At 47.1% G+C, this 25,305-nt stretch overlaps 1 protein-coding gene across 1 annotated transcript; it reads right to left on the reverse strand.

Annotated features, from left to right (window-relative positions):
- Nucleotides 1-11,255: 11,255 nt before the first annotated feature.
- On the reverse strand, nt 11,256-13,343 carry LOC123134061 (zealexin A1 synthase). The gene is made up of 2 exons (XM_044553410.1): nt 12,383-13,343; nt 11,256-12,043 (listed from the first exon to the last, which is right to left on the reverse strand). The coding sequence occupies exons 1-2, from the start codon at nt 13,310-13,312 to the stop codon at nt 11,417-11,419; spliced, it is 1,557 nt and encodes a 518-aa protein (XP_044409345.1). The 5' UTR covers nt 13,313-13,343; the 3' UTR covers nt 11,256-11,416.
- Nucleotides 13,344-25,305: the final 11,962 nt, after the last annotated feature.

The following is a 25,305-nucleotide window of genomic DNA, read 5'->3' on the forward strand; positions in this document are numbered from 1 at the left end:
CGGCGACTTCCACAACGGCACTAGCTGCAGCTGCTCCGGCTCTCGCTCGTGCTGCGGCTCTGTTCTTGCTGTCGGTCGCGCTGCTGCACTGCTCCTGCTTTCGTTCATGCTGATGCTCTGCTCTTGCTCTCGCTTGCGCTGCTGCTGCTACTGCACGACCTCCGGCAGCTACAGGAGTTGCTGCTTTAGCACTCGCTCGCGGTGCTAGTGCACGACTTCCTCTCTGCTAGTGCATTCCCTGCTCGAGCGTCTGCTGATTTAGATCACTGCTTCTCTGCTACTAGTGCTCAAATGCCCTAAATATCTATTGCAATGCTCTGTTACTAGTTCAATCAGTTTTGATAGTAAAATTTAGTTTCGACTGTAAAGTTCATTTTCTTCAGTTAAGTTCAGAGTGAACAGTACTTACAGCATCTGTCGGAGCGGCCGTGGCGCGGCTGATGCGTTTTACATCTAGAACTTTTTGGTGATGTATTTTACATCATCTATTGCAGATGATATTAGGGTCCCACTTCAGATTAACGTTGTCTGTCTTGTCATGCTTCAGCCTTGTCGCTGTACACCTTAGCGGAGCTGCTCCAACAACGGAATCGTCCATCACAGCGGAGCAGTACTCTCGGCGCTGTTTCTAGAGGCCTCAGATCTTCTTCCCCGCCTCCGACAGTCACACCAGCATCATCACCATCCTCCATGTCCAACCCAATGATGTTGAGGTCCACAAGGCTATGCCAAAGAGGTTGTACACTCGTCGCATCACTTTGTTTCTCCATTCCCGTGTTCTTCCAATTCATGTGAGCCAAACACCCAGGTTGACTGAAATCCTATGTTTCCAAATGCTCTGTTTTGCACGTGCATTCCTATCATATTCATGTGTTTTTCCTGTCCCTGCGTTTATAGAATCCTCCAATTCTAAGGAGCCCTTACAGATTTACTTCATTTTCAGGTAGGCGTCAAAGAAAACTCCGTGTGTTATGTCTTGCTCCTGCCATGCCATCATCCACCCCACCTGAGGTGCACCATCGACAGAAGTGTTCACTGCAGCAGAGATCCCCCTGCAGACTTTCTTACGCCGCCTCAGATCATCTTCCCCGTTGCCGGCAGCCACACCAACTGCATTACCATCATCGACTGAGCAGATGAACCTGAGGACTACACCGTTTCGGAAGAGAGGTCGCAGTCTTTCGTGTTTGCTTACGTTATACATCGGTTATTATTACCTGCTACTTTATCATTCAATCTTGAGTTTTGAATTGCCCATGGGTCTCATATCGAGCCAGCAATGAATAGTATATGTCTACTATCTGGTTCATCTGGGGTCTTCTATGTGGTTCATGTTGGGTGGGCAACAAACAATAGATGATCCATTGTCTATCTTTTTAAACTGAAGCTATAATCTACCTGCTATCATTAGTTTTGGATCCATCCACTCGTTTGCTACCATCAGTCTTGATTTTTGCATGCACCCCTTAGGCCTTACAAAATCTAACTATTTTTTTATTATGCATGTCAGATATTGTACACAATCATACTGAACATGTAGAGAAAAAGAGAAGACCGTTGCGTGGGAATATAATGTCATGCAGACGCGGCTCCATGGTGGGCGAAGTGCCCCCCCCTCCTGCATTTCCAGATTGTATTCCAGAGGAAGATAACTATTCAGATGGATATTCAGAAGGAGCCAACCACGCTTGTTTACCGCCTGAGGTGTTTGCTCTAACCTAGCATGCTGATGTTGGTCATATCTTGCATATGGCGCCTTGCATTGCTTAAATTATACATCTTATATGTCATCAGCTTAGTTTAGATTTGCTTTGTGTGAATGCCACCTGCTTGGTTTCTATATCATACTCCCACCATTCCTTAATATTTGTCTTTTTAGAGATCTCAAGAAGTGACTACATACGGAACAATATGAGTGAATCTACACTCTAAAATATTTCTATATACATCCGTATGTGGTAGTCCATTTGAAATCTCTAAAAAGACAAATATTTAGGAACGGAGGGAGTATATGGGAATTATGCAATGCCATCTTCTTTAGCCAGGCATCATATATGTGAATCATGCAATGCCATCCTGTTTAGGCAGTCATCGTATATGTGAATTGTATTGTGCCATGTTTTTTTCCATAATGTATTACATTTGTCAACAATGTTTATACATTCATCTACTCTTCCTGTGCATCAGCCATTTGAGTCGGTCATGAGAAAATCTGGAGTGAAAACAAGGTCTTCTGAGAAGTCAGTGCTACCTGTCGATGCAGATTTCTTGCTGGTTACAGATAACTCCTCAGAGGAGGATTCAGAGACAGATGACCAGTCGTATCCCCCCCCCCCGAGGTGCATGCTCTAACTTGGCTGGGTTATATTGCTCATATCATGCATATGGTGTCTTGCATTGCCATGCCATCTGCTTAGATTAGACATGCTTTGTGTGAATGCCTCATGTTTGCTTTCTATATCAGATATGTGAATTATGCAATGCCATGTTTTTTAGCCAGTTATCATATATGTGAATTATGCAGTGCCATGGAACCAGGCATCATATATGCGAATTATCTCATGCCATCTTGTTTTTTCATTACGTATTCCATTTGTCGACAATCTATGTATATTGAACTACTCTTCATGTGTATCAGCCATTTGAGCCAGTTATGGAAAAATCTGGAGTGAAAACAAGGTCTTCAGAGCAGGCAATGGTACCTGTTGAAGCATATATCTTGATGGTTACAGGGAGCTCCTCAGAGGAGGATTCGGAGACAGATGACTAGTCATATATCCCACCTGAGGTGTATGATCTAAGTTGCAATGTTTATATTTCTCATATGATGCATATGGTGTCTTGCATTGCTTAGTTTAGACATCATATGCACAATATTGAATTCTATCTGCTTAGTTTAGAGATCATACATGCGAGTGCCAGCTGCTTAGTATATGAATCAATTATGTCAATTATATCATGCCATCCAGTATACTTAGACAACATGTATGTGAATTATTTCATCCCAACCTATTTTAGAAAGGCATCATATAGTTTTGTCATGTCATCCTGTTTAGGTACTCATCATATGTTGAATTATGCCATTATATCTTGTTAAGTTATCCACCATATATCTAAAACTGTGTCATGCTATCCTGTTTAGTTAGGCATCATATATGTGAAATTGTGTCATGTTGTCCTGTTTGGTTAGACAACATATATGTGAATTACCACATCTGTCTATCATACAATGTCTGTACGTTCAATTTCTTTTCTTGTTTATCAGCCATTTGAATTGGAGGGGGTGATGGCAGTATCTAAGGGAGCAAAAACTCGTTCTTCACAAAAGACAGTGCTACCCGTCGATGCAGATAGAACCATGGTTGTACTGGCCCACAAACTAGCCCCACCACACATAATCGAGACTCTTCTAGATTGCACACTTATACCGTTGGGCAGAGAACCGGCTACAACCCATCTAATCGCAACCCCAGCGGATAGTAACCCACTGCTAGTTGACAAAGCACCATGTCCACCACAGAGTACCCCCACACGAGCAGTTTGTAAAGCTACTGCAGTGCCCAAAGCACGAAGACCACCACAACTAACCCAAAATCCATGTTTAAAGCAGAAGAGCAACTGTTCTCAGGTCAGATTCTGTAGCTATGGTCCATACTCCTTCGCTGTTGCATCACTGTATTTACTCATACCAACCACTTTCGAATTTGAAGGATCCAATTGAAACTCCAATGGTGCAACAGGTATGTTTTAAACCTATTTCTTTAACTGGATTGTTGTTCTAACTTCTTGCTCTATGTTGATTTCAGTTTAAGTTGTATAAACAGTTATGTTCTCATGTGATACACATTACAAGTGCTGCCAATGTTGTGTAGTTTCTCACACTTATATTCTGTCTATGCTGTTGTGTCTTAAAAATATATGAGTTGAACTGTGTCTCTATCTTGATTAGGGAACATAAACTAGAATGATATGGACAATACAGTGACCATAGTACATAGATATATGTTTGTTTCATGCTATTATCCTGTCCACCTTACTAATGAACCGGTTTACCAAAAAGAGTTTCGTATACTGCAAGCTAAACTTGTGATGTGTCTGCTTGTTTCTCTTGTAGTATGCAAACAGAATATTGGAGAAGAGCACCCCACTATGCAATGGTAGAGAAAGTAATGCAGATAAGGTTCAAGATAGTGAGACAACCCTGTTGGTCTCCAAGAAAGGTGATAAAAACAATCTTGTAGACAGTGAGAAAACCCCACAGGCCTGCATTGATGTAGTGTTCGAGTTACTGGCCAGTACCGCTGGCACAAGCTCTTCGAACTCGCTGCCTGAATCACTTCGGCTTCTTCAGTCTCAGCTACAGGCTGAAAGGCATCAGTCAGCTGTGCGGTGGCAAGAAGCCGAAGGACTGAGGAAGTCCCTGCAGAATTCAGATGCGTACTTTCTTGTACAACAGCAAGCGCTGGAGGATTTAAGCGCCAAACAAGAGAAAGTTAATAAGCTTGCTAAGCATCTTGCCAGCATTATGGGTACCTAGGATATTGTTTCTTGAACTCTTCTGAAGTGGTTTCAGTTCTGGACTTCTTTTGCTGCGGCGTTTATATGCTGCTTTGTTCCCTATATTTGCACTGGTGGCGAACTTTGATGCCCAGTGGATGTAATATGTGTAATAGCCGTGATAGCCTAGCATAAGTTGCTTTCTTATTTATTTCCTTGTTGTCTTGTTTATTTGTTTGCTAGTAGTCAGTGTAGTTCTTTTTCTGCAGTTTGCTAGTGGCTGCAATAACTTATTTTTTAAAACTAGGCCATAATAACCATGGGCTAATATTTATTGTAGTGACACTGGGCCTCCTACGGGCCGTAGAAACAGTGGGCCTTCTACGGGGCGTAGAAACAGTAGGCCTTCTACGGGCCGTAGAAACAATGGGCCTTCTACGGGCCGTATCATCAATGGGCCTTATACGGGTCGTATGATCGATTGGCCAAACATGGGCCAATAACAGGCCGCATTATGGACGTAAACGGGCTAGAGTTGGAATCGTCCGTTCATGGGCCGACCATAACGGGCCATCATTAATAGGTCGTATTTGATGACGCTATGAAAATGTCCCAACATATTAACGGACCACAAACGGGCCGACTGTAACCACGGGCTAAATTTGGCCCACAAGCAGAAAATGACAGTAACGGGCCGTAAGTAAACGAATGCTGGAAATGAGCCCAATAATAAATGGGCTCTGAGAAGGCTGAAAGATATAATGGGCTGGAAATGGCCCAATGGAATAATGGGCCGTTAATGGGTATAAAGTGATACACTATTCATTACGGGCTAGTTTCACCACGGGCCGTTAATGGGTATAAAGTGATACACTGTTCATTACGGGCCAGTTTCACCATGGGCCGTTAATAGGCCAAGAGTTACATAGGGCCTCATATGGGTCGAAAGACGTCATGGGCCATACATGGGCCAGAAATAAAAACGGGCTGGAATCATATTGGATGGCCCAAATGATGCTATTGGGCCTAATTCAGATAGGGCGTAATGGGCCTTGGGTTAGCGGGTTGTAAATGGGCTATATGCGAACAGGCCGTTAACAGGCTTTCCATGGGCCGGCCCGCCACCTTTTGACCAAGTCAAACGGGCCAGCCTTTTCACAGGAAAGGGCCTCTGTTGGGCCGTGCCACGTGTCAATGTATCATAGGCGCCTTCTGTCCAATGAGTGGATGACATCTGTCCCAACGATGAGCCGGCACGTGTTTCCTCCAGCCAATGATGATTTTACACGTGGAAAATCCCCATTGGTCGGGGCTGTTAACGGATTATCGGGTCCAAAACCCCACCCGATAGCTTAACAGCATTCTGTTATGGTGGATGTCACATGTCGGTCACCCTTGACGAAAGCACTTCTGTGACGCGCGATTTATCATCATGGAAGTGGACACTTCCGCGATGATAATTTTGGTAATGTCATGGAACACTTCTACGATAGCACAGGTATGACTATCTTGATTCTGTCATAAAATCGTCATGGATGTACATGCATGACAGAAAACGCGACCTACTGTGACAAACACGTATCATCACGGAAGTGTATTTTTTTTGTAGTGACTCAACTGCTAATACTTGAGAATATTCTTTGGCTCCCCTTGTGTCGAATCAATAAATTCGGGTTGAATACTCTACCCTCGAAAACTGTTGTGATCCCCTATATTTGTGGGTTATCAATGGCATGGATGCATGTTCTATAATCTGAAAAATGAAGCGGTTGAACTTGCAACTTTTTGTTGGATAAAAAAAATTCAGGCCAAAAACCTAATGGATCACTTTATGTGAAAAATACATTCCAAGACTAATTAGCTGGTTGCTTAATCAAGAGGTACTTTTGGATGCTCTTTTCCATTCTTTCCCAGCAACAACATTTTGTTTTCTCTACATTGTAAGAAGCAAATGATCATTCACAAAAAAAAGAAAAAACAAGAAGCAGATGATGCAAAGATAAAGTTAAACAAAAAAATTTACAGTAGACTCAAATATAGAAAAGGGCAAGGAGAAAACAATCTCCTCGTCTGATTCTAGGAAGCAGGAGCAGATAGCATATACACATCACATCTACTCTGTTTCGCCATCTCAAAGCAGCAGCATAGTATGACAACCATAGCATATATCTTAGTATGATTCTTTAGCTGGAATGCTTTCCCTCAACTCCATTATAACCCATCTCATGTGAACCACGAAACACCCAATTCTTATAAGAGACAAATACGGTTGAATCATCCATACAATAGAGGAACGAAAAGTTTTGCCGATAGGGAAAACCCTACAGGTTTTGCAGCAGCCAAATCAAAGAATGTTGCCCATATTAGTTGCATACATACCAAAAAATGCTTTCGTCCCGCTTTATAAATAAAGCAACCACCGAGCACAAAGTCAACAAGGTATCATCCGAATAACACACACAGCGCCACCACAGGCAAGGTCCAACAGACATACACACACACAACAGACGAGTTTAGCTATGGGCACAGCACAACAAGCCCAACATACAGATATAAAGAGCATGCACAACACGCATGCTGGCGACGATGCGGGGCAGATCTAATCCGGCTCCGGTGGGGGGGGCGGAGCCATCCGGAGTGCCATCGCACGTAGCTGGGTGATGATGGAGGTGATGGCATCTCTCTCCCTGGGGCGGCTAAGCGGCCGCCAAAGCTGCAAGTAACCAGACCATTTGAACAGAGCGTCAATAGCGCGACGAAGAGGGATACGCTGAATTCACAAGCCTATTCCTAACAGTCCACAGCGTCCAGGCTAGCACACCGATGGTCAGCCACCTAATGTGGCGAGACGAAGGTGGTAATGCCTGAAGTTCGGCGAAGAGGGCGGGGAAGTTGATGTGATCCCAACTTCCACCCACTATTTCACGGAGACAGCTCCATAGGAACTGCGCGGACACGCAGGTGAAGAGTATATGGTTCGAATCCTCTTTGGGCCCATAGAGTTGGGCCTTTCTTTGGGAATGCTTGCTCCGGAAGGGATTCAACGATCGGTGGGTGACCAGCGTGATGCAAATGGTCTCCTCGGGACGGACTGTGGTTAACATCAACGGCGAGATTGGCCCTTACTTCCCCACCTTCTGTGGGGTGCGGCAGGGCAATCCATTCTCCCCATTCCTCTTCAACATACTTGTTGATGCCCTGGCAGCCATATTAGATAAAGCTAAGGCTGCGGGATATATCCAGGGGATAGTACTGCATCTAGTAGGCGGGAATGGGATCTCCCTCCTCCAATATGCGGATGACAGCATTATCATGGTTGAAGGCTCTGCTAGCGACATCACGAACTTGAAGTTCCTCCTGCTTTGCTTCCAGTAGATGTCTGGCCTCAGGATTAACTTCGATAAGAGTGTGGTGATGGTTCTGGGATACTCCCAAGACGAACGCAAGAGCATCGCGGACCGGCTAAACTTTCAGCTCGGGAGCTTCCCCACGACTTATCTGGGGATCCCCATTAGTGACACGCGGCTCACGGTGGCCGAGCTACGCCACATGGTGGGCAAGCTCCAACACCGCATCGAGCCTTGGCAGGGGCGGTGGCTATCTAAAGCAGCCCGGACTATGCTCATTAACTCGTCCCTATCTAGCTTGCTCCTATTCATTATGAGCTTCTACAGCCTGCCTGAGACTCTACATCATGAGATCGCCAGAGTCCAGGGGCACTTCTTCTGGGCTGGCGAGGGCGATAAGAAGAAGTACCACATGGTTCGGTGGACTGAGATCTCTAAGCCTTGCAATCAAGGTGGCCTAGGGATCATGTCCTCCAAACGCATGAACATTGCTCTTTCTGACTAGGTGGCTCTGGCGGATTGCGAACGGAGAGGTGGCTTATGGCTCCACATCATCCAGCAGAAATACCTCCGTGGCCAGCCACTCGCCTTCTATCAGTGGCCAGTAGTTCCCAGTTCTGGCAATCCATCATACAGCTTCTCCTAGTCCTCTGCATCGAGACATCGATTGCCGTTGGATCTGGCAACGCCATGATGTTTTGGTTCAATCGGTGGGTTGGGAATGCCCCCTTCATGGCTCGCTTCCCTGGCATGTTTGCCATCGTGGTGGTTCCGCGGATCTCTGTAGCGGCGGCCCGTATTGACTTAGGGCAACTTGCGTTCCGGATACCGTTCGGGCTGGCGGAGAACGCCGAATGGCTTGACTTGCTCGACTGCATCACGCTAAACGAGCCCGATTTGGATCTGGAAGATGACTGCACCAGGTGGCGTCTAGAGCCATCTGGTCAATTCTCCACTAAATTCCTCTACAGGCGATCGCACCCTCTCCAGGCCCCGAGGCTCTCACCGCCATTTGGGAGATCCGTCTCCCCTTGAAGATTAGGATATTCTTGTGGCAATGGATCCGCGGTCGCCTACCGTCTAGCATGGAGGTCCTGAAACGCAACGGCCCTAGTTGCACACATAACTATAGAAAATTGCATATTGTATAGATTTACTAGCATAGCATTTGAGTAGTTTGCCTTTGAGTAGGATCTGATAAAAGAAATGCCTTTGAGTAGTTACCTTCCTTCAGTATCAACGGTTCGAGCTCGATCAAATGCTTTGTCTCTGTATGTAGTGTGGCCATAAAAGTAAATGATGACGTTGGCAACTATTTTCAGACACGGAAGGGGCTTCGTCAAGGCGACCCCGCATCTCCCATCCTGTTTAACATAGTCGCTGACATGCTACCTACCCTTGTTGAGCGGGCTAAGCTGGATGGTCAAATTAGTGGAGTCACTCCACACTTGGTAGAAGATGGACTATCCATTCTACAATATGCGGATGACACGACATGGATCATGATCTAGATAAGGCAAGAAATCTCAAGCTGATCTTTGCTTTTGAGGAACTTTCTGGCCTCAAAATTAATTTCCATAAAAGCGAACTTTTTTGCTTTGGTGATGTTGCAGAATCAGCACCCGAATATGCCGAGATTTTTGGATGCCAGCTTGGGCAGTTTCCGATTCGGTATCTAGGTATCCCCATACACTATCGGCGTTTAACTATCGCTGAGTGGAGGCATGTGGAAGAGAGACTTGAGAAACGATTAGCCAGTTGGAAGGCCAAACTCTTGTCTTATGGGGGCCGATTGATCTTGATCAATTCCATCCTAAGCAACATGGTTTTATATATGTTGTCATTCTTCCACCTGTCAAAAGGGGTTCTACATTGGCTAGATTACTTTAGATCCAGATTTTTTTTGGTAGTCTGATAACGAAACCAAAAAATATCGACTTGCTAGGTGGAGCGTATTATGCAGACCTAAAAGTCAGGGGGCCTGGGAATCCAAGACCTTGAGATTAAAAACATCGCTCTTCTCAGCAAGTGGGTTTATAAACTACTCACTGAGAATGGAGTATGGTAGGAAATCATTCGCAACAAGTATGTGGGATCCAATGCCATTCCTCAAATTCATTGGAAACCTGGGGATTCACATTTTTGGAGTGGTGTCATGAAGGCCAAGGAATTCTTCTTCCAATTTGGGACCTTCTCGGTTAGGGATGGTTCTCAGGTTTGTTTCTGTGAAGATACCTGGTTAGGGAACAACTCACTAATTGTGCAATATCCGAGCTTGTGCCGGATTGTTATACATAAATTCATCACGATCAAATAAGTCTTCGGACAAGAAAACCCCGATATTTCTTTTCGTATGGATCTTTTGGGCACTCGTCTGGCAGCATGGAATGAATTACTCACTCGCCTGCAGAACATTCAACTGTCAGATGAGCCGGACACTTTTTGATGGAACTTGCATCAGAATGGCAAATTTTCGGTAAAATCCATGTATGATGCAATGGTTCATTGTGATGTTCCAGTGGATAATAGGAAATTGTGGAAGCTAAAAATTCCTCTAAGAGTGAAGATTTTCCTCTGGTTTCTAAACAAAGGAGTCATCCTAACCAGAGATAACCTGGCACGACGAAATTGGCATGGGTCCAAGACATATGTCTTTTGCCAACATGACGAGACTATTAAACACTTATTTTTCGAGTGTAAGTTCGCTTGGACAGTTTGGGCCATGGTCCAAGTAGTTTCGAATTTATACCCACCACGTAGTGCAGGAAATATGTTCGGCAACTGGTTGCGGGGTATTGATAAACAATTTTCTGCACATATTCTTGTGGGAGCGGCGGCCTTATGCTGGGCAATGTGGCTTACCAGGAATGATGTGGTTTTTAACAATAAATGTGTCTCATCTCCTATGCAGGTTATCCATGTTTGTACACGATGGCTTCGTAGGTGGTCTATCCTGCAAAAGCCGGAGGACAGGGACTTTTTTATGATGGCGTCTACACGGCTGGAGCGTACGGCCAGGGAGGTTTTCTACTCACACGGATGGCGGTGTGATTTACGGATAGGGTCTACCGCTTCTTAGGCTGGACATGATTTATTGCTTGGCTTTGTATCGAATTATTTTATTTCTATGGTGCTCTGGACTTTTTGGCTGTGTGCATCTAGCTATGCAGAGGCCGGGCTTTCTTTCAATACGATTGTATCACCTCGATATATCTACTCAATGAAAAGTCCTTTATAAAAAAACTCATTTTCAATCAAGTTTCAATGGCCTTGATATATCACACAGACCGTGTAACAGTTTGTACATACCCATACAGAAAGCACCCAGAAAACTGATTTACATCACACTTTTTTTCTCCTTTAATGGACATTTTTACAAACATGGTTGAAAAAAAGGAAAACAAAGGGAGATTTGCTCCAGCTCCAACTTTCAACTCCTTTATTAAGTCACCAAATTAATGGACATTTTTTCATACATAGTCACACCGGTTCCTTTTACAGTCCAAATGGGTGACTTCTTACATGATCACATAGCATAGACTGGTAGCTACATGGTGTGACAAGTAAAGCAGCTACACAAGGGCACATGGGTTAACACGAACAACAGGACACAGGTGAAGATCGTTCTTCCTTCGGACCGAGATGCCCATCTCCTCCGCCATATCCAGCTCGCCGGGCATGGCCTTGCCGGGGAGTTTCCAGTCAAAGTGGTACAACAGTGTGGCGAGCACAATCTCCATATTGGCCTGCGCAAACGTGATGCCCGGGCATATCCTCCGCCCAGCACCAAACGGAAGAAACTCAAAGTCTGTGCCCTTGAAGTCAATCGTGGTGGTCTCAAATCGCTCTGGCTTGAACTTCTCCGGGTCATCCCAGTGCTTTGGGTCCCTGCTGATCGCCCATGCGTTCACGAACACGGTGGTGCCCTTGGGCATGTCGTACCCCGTGACATTGCACGTCTCCCGGCACTCCCTCGGGAGAAGCAGTGGCAACACCGTGTGCAGCCTCAGGGTTTCCTTGATGACGAGCTTTAGGTACTTTAGGCCAGCCAGGTCATCCTCGGTCACCGTCGATTTCCTTTGGAGGCTGTTCCGCAGCTCGACTTGTGCCTTGTGCATCACTGGTGGATTCCTCATTAGCTCTGACATGGCCCATTGGAGTGTATTCGCTGACGTCTCGCTCCCGGCGTTGAAGAGGTCCTGTATGCCCATACACAACTTATCCATCAGCTTTTGGAACAAAAGTAGTGCATAAAGTAAATCATTTCTTATATTAGTCTCACTTTCACTAACCCTCGGTACAAATTCTTGAAAATCTGGGCCACATTGCACATTTTCAAAGTTTGGAATAGTAATCTTAGTAGATGTGCAACTTAACTGAAATGTTAGTTCAATTTCTGGTTTGTATAGATTAGAAATATATGGAATGACTTGTTGATTTGGATCGTTTGCTAATTCTCGATCTCCATAAACTTGCTGAAAATCTCAATAATGTTGCAAATTATTACAATGGTGTGATAGTAGTGAAATGGGCCTTACAAGGATGACCGCTTTGATGTTGCCTGTGGTGAGAGGCACCTCGAGGCCGTCTTCCTTCTGTATCCTAAGGAGCACGTCCACAAGGTCTTCCTCCTCTTCCTTGATGGCGCCTTCAGCTGCGGCCTCTCTCAGCTGCTGGTGCTGCCGGAAGACGCAGTCCATCAGCTCGTAGGTCTTGCGGTGGTTCAGCTCGGCGCGGCGCGGCGTGCCGCCGACGGCGCTCGCGAGCCTCCACGACGGTAACATGTCATCCAGGCTGAACCCCGCGCCGACCTTGACGATCTCCGCCAGCTCCTCCAGAAACTCCTCCCGCCTCTCGAACCTGTCCCCGATCATGGCGCGCATCGTCGAGTCCGCCACGACCGTGGCGATCCGCTCGCTGACGTTCACGGTTTCGCCGGAGGACGCCGACTGCGCGATGGCGGCGACGAGGCGGCGGACCTCCTCCTCCCTCGCGCGGCGGAACGACCGCACGCGCCGGGCACTGAGCAGCTCCGCGACGCACAGCTTGCGGAGCTGCCGCCACAGGGCGCCGTAGCGCGCGAACACGAGGCCCTCGCCGTCGGCCCGCAGCAGTCGCGTGGTGGCGTTCCAGGGGCGCGTCGCGAAGCTGGCGTCGTGCGTCTTCATGATCTCCCGGGCGGCGTCGGCGGACGAGGCCACGACGACGCGGAGCTCGCCAAGCTGCAGGCGCATGAGCGGCGCGTCGAGCCGGCGCGCGAGGTTGGCCATGGTGCGGTGGACCAGCGGCCCGCCGCGCGCGACTTGGTGGAGGTTGCCGATCACCGGCAGCCTCCACGGGCCCGGCGGCAGGTTCAGGCCATCGTTGCCGCCACGTTTCACGAGCTTGAGGAGCAGCGGAGGGAGAAGCAGAGTCAGGACGATGCAGAGGAGGTAGCATGCGGCTTGATCCACGGCCATGGTGTTCATGAGGGCGTAGAGTGAGCGCGTGCACGCACATATGCTCAGCCCAGATGGCCAGTTCTTGACTTCTTGTGAAGAGAGCATGCATCGCTCGAGGGAGTATGGGACAAATAAGCCGCGTCACTCCATCCAAACATTGTTGCTGAGTACAGCAGTACAAGAGTCGACTTTAGTGTTGTGGAAGTTGGCTTGGCGTCATTGGGGAGTTGGAGTTACTTGCCAACTCACAATAGCCTGTTGTGATAATGGAAGTGACCTTTTCTAATTCAAGTAAGACGGTGTAGCATGACAACTCACACCGTCAGTGAGTAATCGTGTAAATCATCAAACTGTGTGCACGCCACAATTGATATATGAACTCCGAAAAGACTGGTTTCTATAGAAAAGAAGTAAGGCCCTTCCCAGTGCTCCACCGTGGACAGGTGCTAAGCATGCCACATAAGCAAAAAAGTGACATGGCACAACATTTAAGAAGGGGAGAGAGTACTTTGATGACTCCAGGAAGAACCAATGCCAAGCGCGAGAACCTAGGCAAACCACTTAAATGAAACAATTTGGCCAATGCATGAAAGACTTTAGGTGCTAACTCATTAAATAAAGTGTGCTTAGCAACAACAAGCTAAGCACCTATGCATTGGGGACTTGAGTTGCTAAGGTATTTAATGCACTTAGCACCTCATCTAAGCACCTTTGCATTGGGAGTGGTCTAATACCCATGTTTGCTTCTCTTCCCAGCTCTCAAAGACTCAAACTTCAGTAGTATGCCCTCCGTCTCATAATGTAAGACATTGGGTTGGAGGGAGTACATGGGAGAGCACGCTCCCTACCCACCCCTTCCGCATCAGCCCTGCATGCGACAAGGAAGGAACCCTAGCCGCCGGCGGCCTTCCTCCCATCTTCCGCTCCCTTCCGCCGCCGCCATAGGGCACGCCCAGGCAAAGCCTGGCCGGCGACTCCTCGTCCCGGCGGTTGGTGGGTCGCGGCGATGCGGCGAGTGCCCTCCCGGCAGCGACGTCAGGTGGCACCATGGTGCGTCGGGCTGCTGTTGGAGGGGCTTGCTTGCTACCGCTCGCGACCAGATCTGGCGCCGGATGCAGCGGGCCACGCGGGCCATGTGTGGCGTGGGGCCGGCGGCCACTGCGGGTCCTTGACGGTGGTGGCGGTTGGTCGTGGTGGCCCGGCGAGGTTCGGTGGTGGCGGCATGTGCTAGGGGCTGCTGGATGTCCCGGGAAGGTGGTGCGTGCTTGGGTGGCGACGGTGAACCCTTCGGATCTGCATCGGGGGCTCGTCCTGTTGTTGACTCATGGGCGACGAGGGTTGTGGTGGCGCGGGCCGACCGTCTCCAGTGGCTTCGGGTGTCGGTGATGGCGCGACGTGGTGGTGTGCGCCAGTCGGGTGTGTCCTACGGTGTGGTCATGGTGACCAGCTTGACTGGGGCGCAGGTAGAGCGGGTCTGTGGGGACGGCGGAGCTCACTTGTGGCCGTGCCCCGCCGGTGGCACAACGTGGCAGAGCGATCTCCCTTCTCCTCGGTCTATGACGTCGAAGTGGTTGTGATCTGGGGCGCGTGCTCGGGAGGATCTGCTCAGGGCCCGAGGCGTGTCGGAGTTGCCGCTCCGAGTAGGTGAGATTGGGCTTGATCCGGGTTGTGCCCACGGGTGGGGAGGCCCCTCCCTCCGTGGGTGCGGTGGTCGGTGGTGGTGGTCGGGACTTCACGGTGTTGTCGGGCAACACATAGTCGAGGGCCACAGAAAAGGAATCGTGCGAGTGTGTTTGTCGACGGCCATCGAGAGTCACGGGGTGTGTCTCCCCCGGTCCACCAGGACTGGCTGAGGACGCGAGGCTGGGGCCCCTACATGGTGGCACCGGCCTAACCGCCATGACTCATGTTGGGCTAGGAGTGAAAGGTGCGGCCTTCTACTCTTCCTATCGTGGCTGGTACTTTGCGGTGTGGGTGGTGGGTGAGGTGCCGGACATGGATGCCGGGGCGGCAGCTCCGGATGGCGGTTCGCATGATTGTCTCTCTGACGGGCACCATGGCGGCGGTGGTGGCTCCCATGTTGGCCATGCGGGCGATGAGAGCGGTAGCGGTTGGTGGCTCGGGCGCGTCCTCTATTAGGCGTTGCTCAGGTCTGGATCTAGGGTCTGGGCACGCCGCGTTGCCCTGGGGCCTCGGTGACATGGGTGGGGTGCCGAGAGAATGCTCCACACTTTTTGAAGGCGTTGTCGCGAATCTTCTCTCCGCGTCAGAGTTCCTGGTGAAGACCCTTGCCCGGTGGGGCTAGGCAGTGACGACGCTGTGCGCCGTTATCCCTCTTGGGGGTGTTGTCTAGGAGCTTAGATGTCCTAGGGTGTTGCATGGGATTGTTTTCAGTTTCTCCCGTGTTCTCCTTCGGTAGCGTAGTTGCTTGTCTTCTTCGCGATCCAGGTAGCATAGGATCTACTTTGTAAAAGGGTTACCTCATCATCTTGTATCTAGTTTGCCCGTGTACTTTGTTTGGTTTGTGCCTTTATTTATAAAGGGGGGTGAAAGCCTGTTTTACGGTACTTTAGTAGTGAAAGGTATGTATAAAGGATTAAATCGAGTCCAAAACTAGTACATAGCTAGAGGCTAACACGCAGTGTCACGCTGTTTTTCACTCGTAGGATTAACTATTTCTTTCTGTACCAAGTTTTTGGCGTTGGTTGTCCTTTTTGGTTCCGGAAACACTAACGCTCACACGTGTGGGCGTTTGCATCTCGCCCACACACGTAGATCCGCGTTCGTTTGTGGGTGCACGAATCTTGGCATGTTTGTGGTGCCACGTAGGACTGGGTTGGTGTGTGGGCATTCACCCGGTCTCCCACATGTCTGTTTCACCACACGGAGGGGCCGGTGTGCGGGCGTTTAGCAGTTCGCCCACACGCCAGTTTTCACTCACGCACAAGGGCTGGTGTGTGGGCATTTTCCATCTCGCCCACACGCCCGTCTCCTCTCCCACACCCAAGCTGCCAGTTGTCATGCGTTTTGCAGTGTACATGGCAACTGCCCTAGTGTGTGCTTGTAAGCAGATGTCAACTCTTTTTTTTTACCCGAAGATGTCAGTTGCCATGTGTTTTCCAGGGTACACGACAACTGCCCTAATGTGCTTGTAAGAAGATGGCAACTCTCTCTTTTACCCGAACATGTTGTTTTGCCATGTCTCTTTGTAGCGCTACACGGCAACTGCCTAGTGTTAGTAGGTGGCAACTCCTAAGGTTTTCAAATCATGGCAACTGTAGTAAATCAGACCATACATGGCAACTGCTTAGTGTTAGTAGGTGGCAACCTCTAAAGTTTTCAACTCATGACAACTATAGTAAACCAGACCATACATGACAACAACTGCAGTTGTCCAAAATGGCATCTGGCACTTGACCTGAGATGGTAACTGCAGTTGAGCAACCATGGCAACTGTAGTTGTCCGACATGGCAACTGTAGTTCAGTGACATGGCAACTGCAGTTAAACGGCCATTGAAGAGGGTCCGGATCATGGCAACTGCGGGGAGCGTGGTGATTGTCACGCCAGGCGTGCGGGACCGTGAGGTAGGTGGCTGAGAAAGGTCGTGTGGGCGTTATGCATTTTGCCCACACGTAGGCGTGTGAGAGGAACCGCAAGGAAAAAAAAGAGGCGTGTGGGTGCTAGTTGCTTTGCCCACACGTAGGCATGTGAAAGAAACCGCAAGGAAAAAAAGAGGCATGTGGGTGCTAGTTGTTTTGCCCACACATAAGCGTGTGGGTTGATCCTCTTAGATACCACAAAAAATGTGTGCGCGGATCTCTTAAAGCCCACACGTATGACAGTTATCGGCGTCCGTTGGTTTTATCTATTTTGGTTGGAATTTTAATTATGTTCTGGTGATGTGTTTTTCTCATTTGTATATTAAGTTGGACTATTGTTAAAGTCTATATTTGTTTTGAGAGGAGGGTGAAGTTGTTAGCTGTATGGTTGTGGTGCCTTTATACATTTCGGCTTCAATGTTAGTCGGTGGTGGTTGTGTAGGCCCGTTTGAGATCTCTCATTCCATGTTAAAATTGTGGAATTGTTGCAATAATGCCCACATGGGCCAACCCACGAAGCTATCGCTCGTTCAGCTCGACTCCCTGCTTCGCTTGCCCATTTAGTTTTTTTACTCGCTCCACTGTTAGCTTAGAAAAAGCTAGCCATCGTTTTTTTTATTTGAGAAGTTCATTAAATAAAAAAATCACGTACTTAAAATCTTGGGTTTTAAAAATTGTTGCATTAAAACATGAATTTTGGGAAAATGTTCGTGGATTTCATACAATGTTTATGAATTTTTAAAAGGTACAAAAAATGTTCACCGACTTTAAAAATATTCTGGTACTTCCTCCCTCCGTCCCATAATATAAGATGTTTTATTGTGGGGCGGAGGGAGTAATTTTATAAATATTCATGAATTTTAAAAATGTTTATCAATTTTAGAAAAGGTCATAATGTTCATGGATCTAATAAATATCTAGATCAAAATTAGGAAAAAAATAAAGAAAAGAGAAGAAAAAACCAAAAACAAACACGAAAAAAATAGGAAAACACCAACAGAAAAACAACTAAAACCGATGAAAACATAAACAAAAAGCAGGCAACACCTTCTCAAAATCGTAAAAACCACCGGACCCAGCGACACACACCCTTATAGGCGGAACCCATAGCGTCCCATAGCCCCTGATGCACTAAGAAACACCAAATCTAGAGAGCTTAGGCCTTGTTCGGAATCCCTCCTCTCCGCTCTGACTCCGCGGAGTTGTGGAGCTCAGTTTTAGCCGCTCCATGAAACTGAGCTAGAGCCTGGTCCGCTCTGAAGCGGAGTGGAGGGAGCGGAGAGGAGCCGAACACGGCCTTCGTATCTTAATAGATGAACTATACACCCCCAAATGTTCTAGTGAGCCGCAACTTGCTCCCTCGATGTAGATGAAAGTGTATAAGCGAAATTTTTGTATTTGCTTAGACTTAGACCGTGCAAGAAAATAATTTTTCGCTATTTAGGATTTCATATTCTTGTTACTAGATGTTCTGTAGGAATAAGAAGAAACCGTAACTCCTTTGAGCTACACATGAAAATTGATTTCAACGGTCCATTTGGACCTCGGACAGGAGAGATAAGCATGGTTGGTGGTGCAACATCGTATTTGCACCTCAGACATGAGAGCTAAGCATGGCCCACAATATAGTCCTTCAGCTTGCTACACGTGTCTGCAGGAAGAGGAAAATGCCGAACACATATTGGTCCAGCGTGTGTACACGAGGGAAGTCTGGCATGAGAGTCTTCAAGCCCTCAACTTGGATGTTACAAGGCCGACAACGGACGATGGCCTACTAGATTGGTGGCTGAGTGCCAGGAAGGGTTGCGGCAGGGCTAACAAACGTGGTTTTGACACCTTTGTGATTGTGGTCGCATGGGCCTTGTGGAAACAAAGGAACGCTCAGGTTTTCAACAGAATGAGCCAACAGAGGACCCCACTTGAGCTGGTGGACGTGATTCTACAGGAGATGCAAGAGTGGAGTTCGGCCGGAGTCGATGGTGGTGGTTTGTCACGATTTGTGAGACAGTAGGCTTAGTCTTATTAGGTGTGGGTTGTGTTTGGTTGTTGCCGAGAATGGATGTACGCATCTATTCTTAGGCATCTCTTGTAAATCACTTTGCTCTCTTCTATAAAAATATGGTACGCCTTTGCTAAAAGCCCTCGCCCGAGACGTGTGGGTGTTTTCCCCTAGGTAGCTAGGGTTCCATCTATCCCCTTGCGGCGCACCACAAGGGTTCCACCTAATCACGGCTACGCCAAAATCTCATGTACGGACTGCCCCGAGTCGATCTGTACGTGATCCCAGATAGCTACTGGTTCCCCTTGATGGACTGCATGGCGGGGAGAGGGAGTGGTAAGATGCCGACGGGCGACGCGTCAGGGAGTGGAGGAGGGCGCGATGCACGAAGACCAGATGAAAATATGGAAGATAGGTTTTCAGGGCTAAACCTCCATGGGGAGGAAGAAGAATATCTGGATCTGTCAGGAGAGATTGAAGGAATAATAGAAGAAACACGTTGGATCGCAATATTTAGGGTTTATACGTCTAAACCCTTATGTCATGTTACTCTGTATAAGGCGATGAGGAACGCCTGGGCGCGGGCGCAGGGAGTAATCTTCAAGGATAAGTAACCTAATATTTTCCTTGCCCAATTCATGTGCTTGGGCGATTGGAATCGTGTCATGGGCGACGGTCCATGGCTGTTCAGAAACGCCGCTGTGGTGCTGGAGGAATATGATGGACTGACGAATGTAGAGGAGTACAAGTTAGATCGAATTGCAGTCTGGTCACGCATCATTGGTACCGGATGGTCTTATGAAGAAGACAGAGATTGCTGAGAAAATAGCTAGAAAGGTGGGCTTACCCCTATCAAAGTTGTTGTCAATGAGGGCCGTATCAATCTAGCGAAATACTTGAGAGCCCATGTGCACATCATGCCGGATACCCCCATTGTTCGGTTTGTCCTGCTGACGTTGGAAGAAAGTAAAAAGTACCCTGTTCAATATGAAAAGCTGCCTGATTTATGCGATTTTTGTGGCCTGATCGGACACTTGGTAACTGAATGCGGGGATGGCACGCATTCAGTAGAGGACTGCGAGTGGGGAGATTGGCTTCTGGTGAACTTTGACGACCCCTCGAGTGGATCTAGCAGTGGCAAAGGAAGGACAAATATGGGAAGACCCAGGGAGAGAGATGGAGATCTGGTAAGAGAAAGAGATAATCGGGGCAACCCAGTTTATGAGGATAATAATGATACGGAGATAGGTCATGGTAGGACAATTAACCAGGGGGCTGTTGTCCCGATGGCAAAGAAAAGGCTTATTGGAGATGATGGAGCCGTGCTACACCATGGTGGGAGGGACGGTCTAGCTCCACCACCAGGTTTTGTCAATGAGAAAGTTGGTCTCCTTGAAGCTGGGACAAGTGTAACAGTGGATAAGAGCCAGATGAGCACACCTGAAAAGATTCATGATCCTAAGAGGCTGAGGGCGAACTCAGCTACAACTATCCTACCAACTGATGAATCAGCGACACCCCGTGAGGGTGATCGCCGGGGTCAATGAAAATTTTAAGCTGGAACTGTCGGGGTATCTTGGGCGCCCCGACGGTTCAGTCGCTTCTGGAAATCCAGAGGCGGCATAAACCTGATGTGTTTTTTTATCTGAAACACACCTAGATGATGATAAGGCAGAAGTGCTAATGAGGAAACTTGGCATGGATGAAAGAATTGTTGCACCAAGCATGGATGGAAGAAAAGGAGGGCTCTTAATGGTTTGGAAGAAGGAGGTGAGGATCTACTCCCAAACCACTACCCTTGCGGGAATTGATGTGAATGTGCATGAAACTAATGGAAACATTTGGAGACTGACTGGAATATACGAAGAGCCTAGCTGGGAGCATAAGGATCGTACCTTTCAGTACATCCGAGATCTGCATGCACAATCTAGGCTACCGTGGGTAATCGTTGGTGACTTCAACGAGATCTTGCCGTCGTCTGAAAAGGAAGGAGGGGTTGCACGGCAGCAATCCCGTCTGGCAGCATTCCAAGATGCTTTGTCTGAATGCTCTCTAGAGGATATGGGATATGTTGGTGATAACTTCACTTGGTTTAGAGGTGGACTGAAGGAACGTTTAGACACGACTGTTACAAATGCTGAGTGGATGGGCATGCACCCGTATGCAGGCCTGTGTAATCTAGAGATGGGGAAATCTAATCACCGACCCATCCTGCTAGATACAGAATACCTTACTGGTGTGGCAGAGAATAGGCCTAAGTACAAGCGATGTTTTGAGGCTAGATGGCTAGAAGAAGAAACTGTTGAAGAGGTGGTAAGAACGGCCTGGCTGAAAGCAGTTCACCAAGGCTTACACCAAACTGTGAAAGGAAAGATTGATTCCGTTCACCTCGATATGCATGAATGGGACAGGAAGACACTGAAAGGGTCACGAGCCCGGCTCAATAAAGCCCAGAAACAGCTAGAGAAACTCATGCAGGCACCTTATACGGAGGAGGTCAGGGCAAAGCAAAAAAGAACTCTCGGTCCTAATAGAAAATCTGCTAGATCAAGAAGAAATTTTTTGGGCCCAGAGAGGAAGAGTCAAATGGCTACGGAAAGGTGATCGTAATACACAACACTTCAACCAATTTTCCTCAGCGAGGAGAAGGAGAAATATGATCAAAAGGCTTTGTAATAGTAATAATGGATGGACCGAGGGTAATGAGAATCTTAGCCCGTTGATCCGTGGCTATTTTGATGGACTTTTTCAGTCAGATGATGTAGAATGTGACCAGCAGCTTTTGCAGACAGTGAAACGACATGTAACACCTGAGATGAATAGTTTGCTAACAGCAGCTTATACCTGGGAAGAGGTCCGAAAGGCATTATTCCAAATCGGAGACATGAAAGCACCGGGGCCGGATGGGTTACATGCGGTGTTTTTCAAGAGATTTTGGCATATCTTGAGGGAGGAGCTCACTGATGAGGTCTTAGAAGCAATCCACATGAGGAAAATACCTGAAGGATGGAAGCACACAAATATTGTGCTAATCCCAAAGGTTGAAAGTCCAGAGGTAATTACACAGTTCAGGCCTATAAGCCTTTGCAATGTGATTTGTAAAATAATCTCAAAAATGCTTGCAAACCGACTAAAGAAAGTACTCCCTCAGATTATATCCCCCACTCAAAGCGCTTTTGTGTCAGGGAGGCTTATAACAGATAATGTGTTAATTTCTTATGAATGCTTCCATGCAATAAAGAAAAAAACACATGGTTCTAATGGGTTTTGTGCGGTAAAGCTGGACATGATGAAGGCGTATGATCGTGTGGAGTGGGGTTTCCTGAGGAAAATGATGGAAAAACTTGGGTTCGATCCAGGTTGGATAGAGATGATCATGCAATGTGTCTCTGCAGTAATTATAAGATAAGATTTAATGGTACAGAAACTGAAGATATATTACCCACTCGAGGTTTGAGGCAAGGAGACCCCTTGTCCCCTTACTTATTTCTGCTATGCTCAGAAGGATTATCAAGCATGTTGGCGCATGAGGAAGAGGTGGGTAGATTGGAGGGTATTAGAGTCTGTCGTGATGCACCATCCATCTCTCACTTACTTTTTGCAGATGACTCTCTCATACTTATGAAGGCAAATGTGGAGAATGCTAATGCCTTGAAGAGGGTCCTAGATGTGTATTGTGCAAGTTTGGGACAACTTGTTAGCACGGCCAAATCAAGTGTATTTTTCAGCCCCAACACAAGTGCAGTCGTGCGGGAAGAGGTTTGCAGAAATCTTGACATACTAACAGAAGCTCTCTCTGATAAATACCTTGGTCTCCCTACAACTATAGGTGTGGACAGAAGTGATTGTTTTCAACACTTGATTGACCGAATTTGTCAGAGAATTAAAGGGTGGAAGGAAAAAGTATTGTTAGTCCAAGGGAAGGAAATTTTGTTGAAAGCAGTGGCCCAATCAATCCCCTCATATGCTATGTCAGTGTTTAAACTGCCAAAGGGAATCTGTAAAGCAATAACAGATGAACTGGCAGGGTTTTGGTGGGGGGATGGTAAGGAGAAGAGAAGGATGCATTGGTTCACATGGTGGAAATTGTGCATGCCAAAGAGGAAAGGAGGATTGGGGTTCAGAGACCTACACAGTTTTAACCTTACTTTACTAGCAAAACAGTGTTGGCGACTACTCCAGAATCCAGAATCATTGTGTGCTCAAGTTCTTAGTGCTAAATATTATCCTGATGGAAATATATTGAATGCAGGGCCGAAGAAGGGTTCCTCCTTCACTTGGCAGAGCATTGTTGCGGGTATCCAAACGTTCAAAAGAGGATGCATTTGGAGAGTTGGTACGGGAACACAGATCAATATTTGGCAAGACCTGTGGATACCTTCAAGTGAGTCCAGGAAAATTATAACACCGCGAGGCTCCACAATGTTGACAAAAGTGGAAGAGTTAATTGACCCACATACCGGGCAGTGGGATGAGGTACTGATTCGCGATGTTTTTTGGCCGGTGGATTGATACGTCCATTTTGCATCATGCTTTTATGTCGATATTTATTGCATTATGGGCTGTTATTTCACGTTATGTCACAATACTTATGGCTATTCTTTCTTATTTTACAAGGTTTACATGAAGAGGGAGAATGCCGGCAGCTGAAATTCTGGGCTGGAAAAGGAGAAAATATTGAAGGACTATTCTGCGCAACTCCAAAAGTCCTGAAACTCCACGGAATACCTTAGAATAAATAAAGAAAAATCGTCGCCAAAGATGAAGGCCAGGGGGCCCACACCCTGCTCACGAGGGTGGGGGGCGCCCCCCTTGGGAGCGCCCCCTACCTCGTGGGCCCCCTGGTGGCTCTCCGACACCCATCTTCTCCCATATGAAGTCTTTCGATGAGAAAAAATAGAATATAACCTTTCGGGACAAGACTCCGCCGCGACGAGGCGGAACCTTGGCGGGAACCAATCTAGGGCTCCGGCAGAGCTGTTCTGCCGGGGACACTTCCCTCCGGGAGGGGGAAATCATCACCATCGTCATCACCAATGCTCCTCTCATCGGGAGAGGGCAATCTCCATCAACATCTTCCCCAGCACCATCTCATCTCCAAACCCTAGTTCATCTCTTGTATCCAATTCTTGTCTCCAAGTCCGGGATTGGTGCTAGTAGGTTGCTAGTAGTGTTGATTACTCCTTGTAGTTGATGCTAGTTGGTTTATTTGGTGGAAGATCATATGTTCAGATCCTTTATGCACAATATTACCCCTCTGATTATGAACATGAATATGCTTTGTGAGTAGTTACGTTTGTTCTTGAGGACAAGGGAGAAGTCTTGCTATTAGTAGTCATGTGAATTTGGTATTCGTTCGATATTTTGATAAGATGTATGTTGTCTAACCTCTAGTGGTGTTATGTGAACGTCGACAACATAACACTTCACCATTATTTGGGCCTAGAGGAAGGCATTGGGAAGTAATAAGTAGATGATGGGTTGCTAGAGTGACAGAAGCTTAAACCCTAGTTTATGCGTTGCTTCGTAAGGGGCTGATTTGGATCCATATGTTTCAGGCTATGGTTAGGTTTACCTTAATACTTTTTTTGTAGTTGCGGATGCTTGCAATAGAGGTTAATCATAAGTGGGATGCTTGTCCAAGTAAGGGCAATACCCAAGCACCGGTCCACCCACATATCAAATTATCAAAGTACCGAACGCGAATCATATGAGCGTGATGAAAACTAGCTTGACGATATTCCCATGTGTCCTCGGGAACGCTTTTCCTATTATAAGAGTTTGTCTAGGCTTGTCCTTTGCTACAAAAAGGATTGGGCCACCTTGCTGCACTTCATTTACTTTTGTTACTTGTTGCTCGTTACCATTTATCTTATCACAAAACTATCTGTTACCACTTATTTCAGTACTTGCAGAGAATACCTTGCTGAAAACTGCTTATCATTTCCTTCTGCTCCTCGTTGGGTTCGACACTCTTACTTATAGAAAGGACTACAATAGATCCCATATACTTGTGGGTCATCAAGACTCTTTTCTGGCGCCGTTGCCGGGGAGTGAAGCGCCTTTGGTAGGTGGAATTTGGTAAGGAAAATTTTATTTAGTGTGCTGAAATTTTCTGTCACTTGTTACTATGGAAAGTAATTGTCTGAGGGGCTTGATCGGGGAATCTTCACCCCGTCCAGTTGAGACAAGAGTTGCTCCTCAACCTACTGAACCTACTGAATCTATTGAAAATGAAACTGCTTTTCAGATCCCTTCGGGTATGATGGAAAAACTGCTAGCTAATACTTTCGCAGGAGATGGAACAAAGCATCCTGACGAACATCTACGCTTTGTGGATGATATTTATGGACTATTTAAGCTTGCAGGTATACCCGATGATGCCGTTAAGAGGAAGGCTTTCCCTTTATCTTTGGAGGG

This window comes from Triticum aestivum, chromosome 6B (genome assembly GCF_018294505.1).
Source record: "Triticum aestivum cultivar Chinese Spring chromosome 6B, IWGSC CS RefSeq v2.1, whole genome shotgun sequence".
Taxonomy (NCBI): domain Eukaryota; kingdom Viridiplantae; phylum Streptophyta; class Magnoliopsida; order Poales; family Poaceae; genus Triticum; species Triticum aestivum.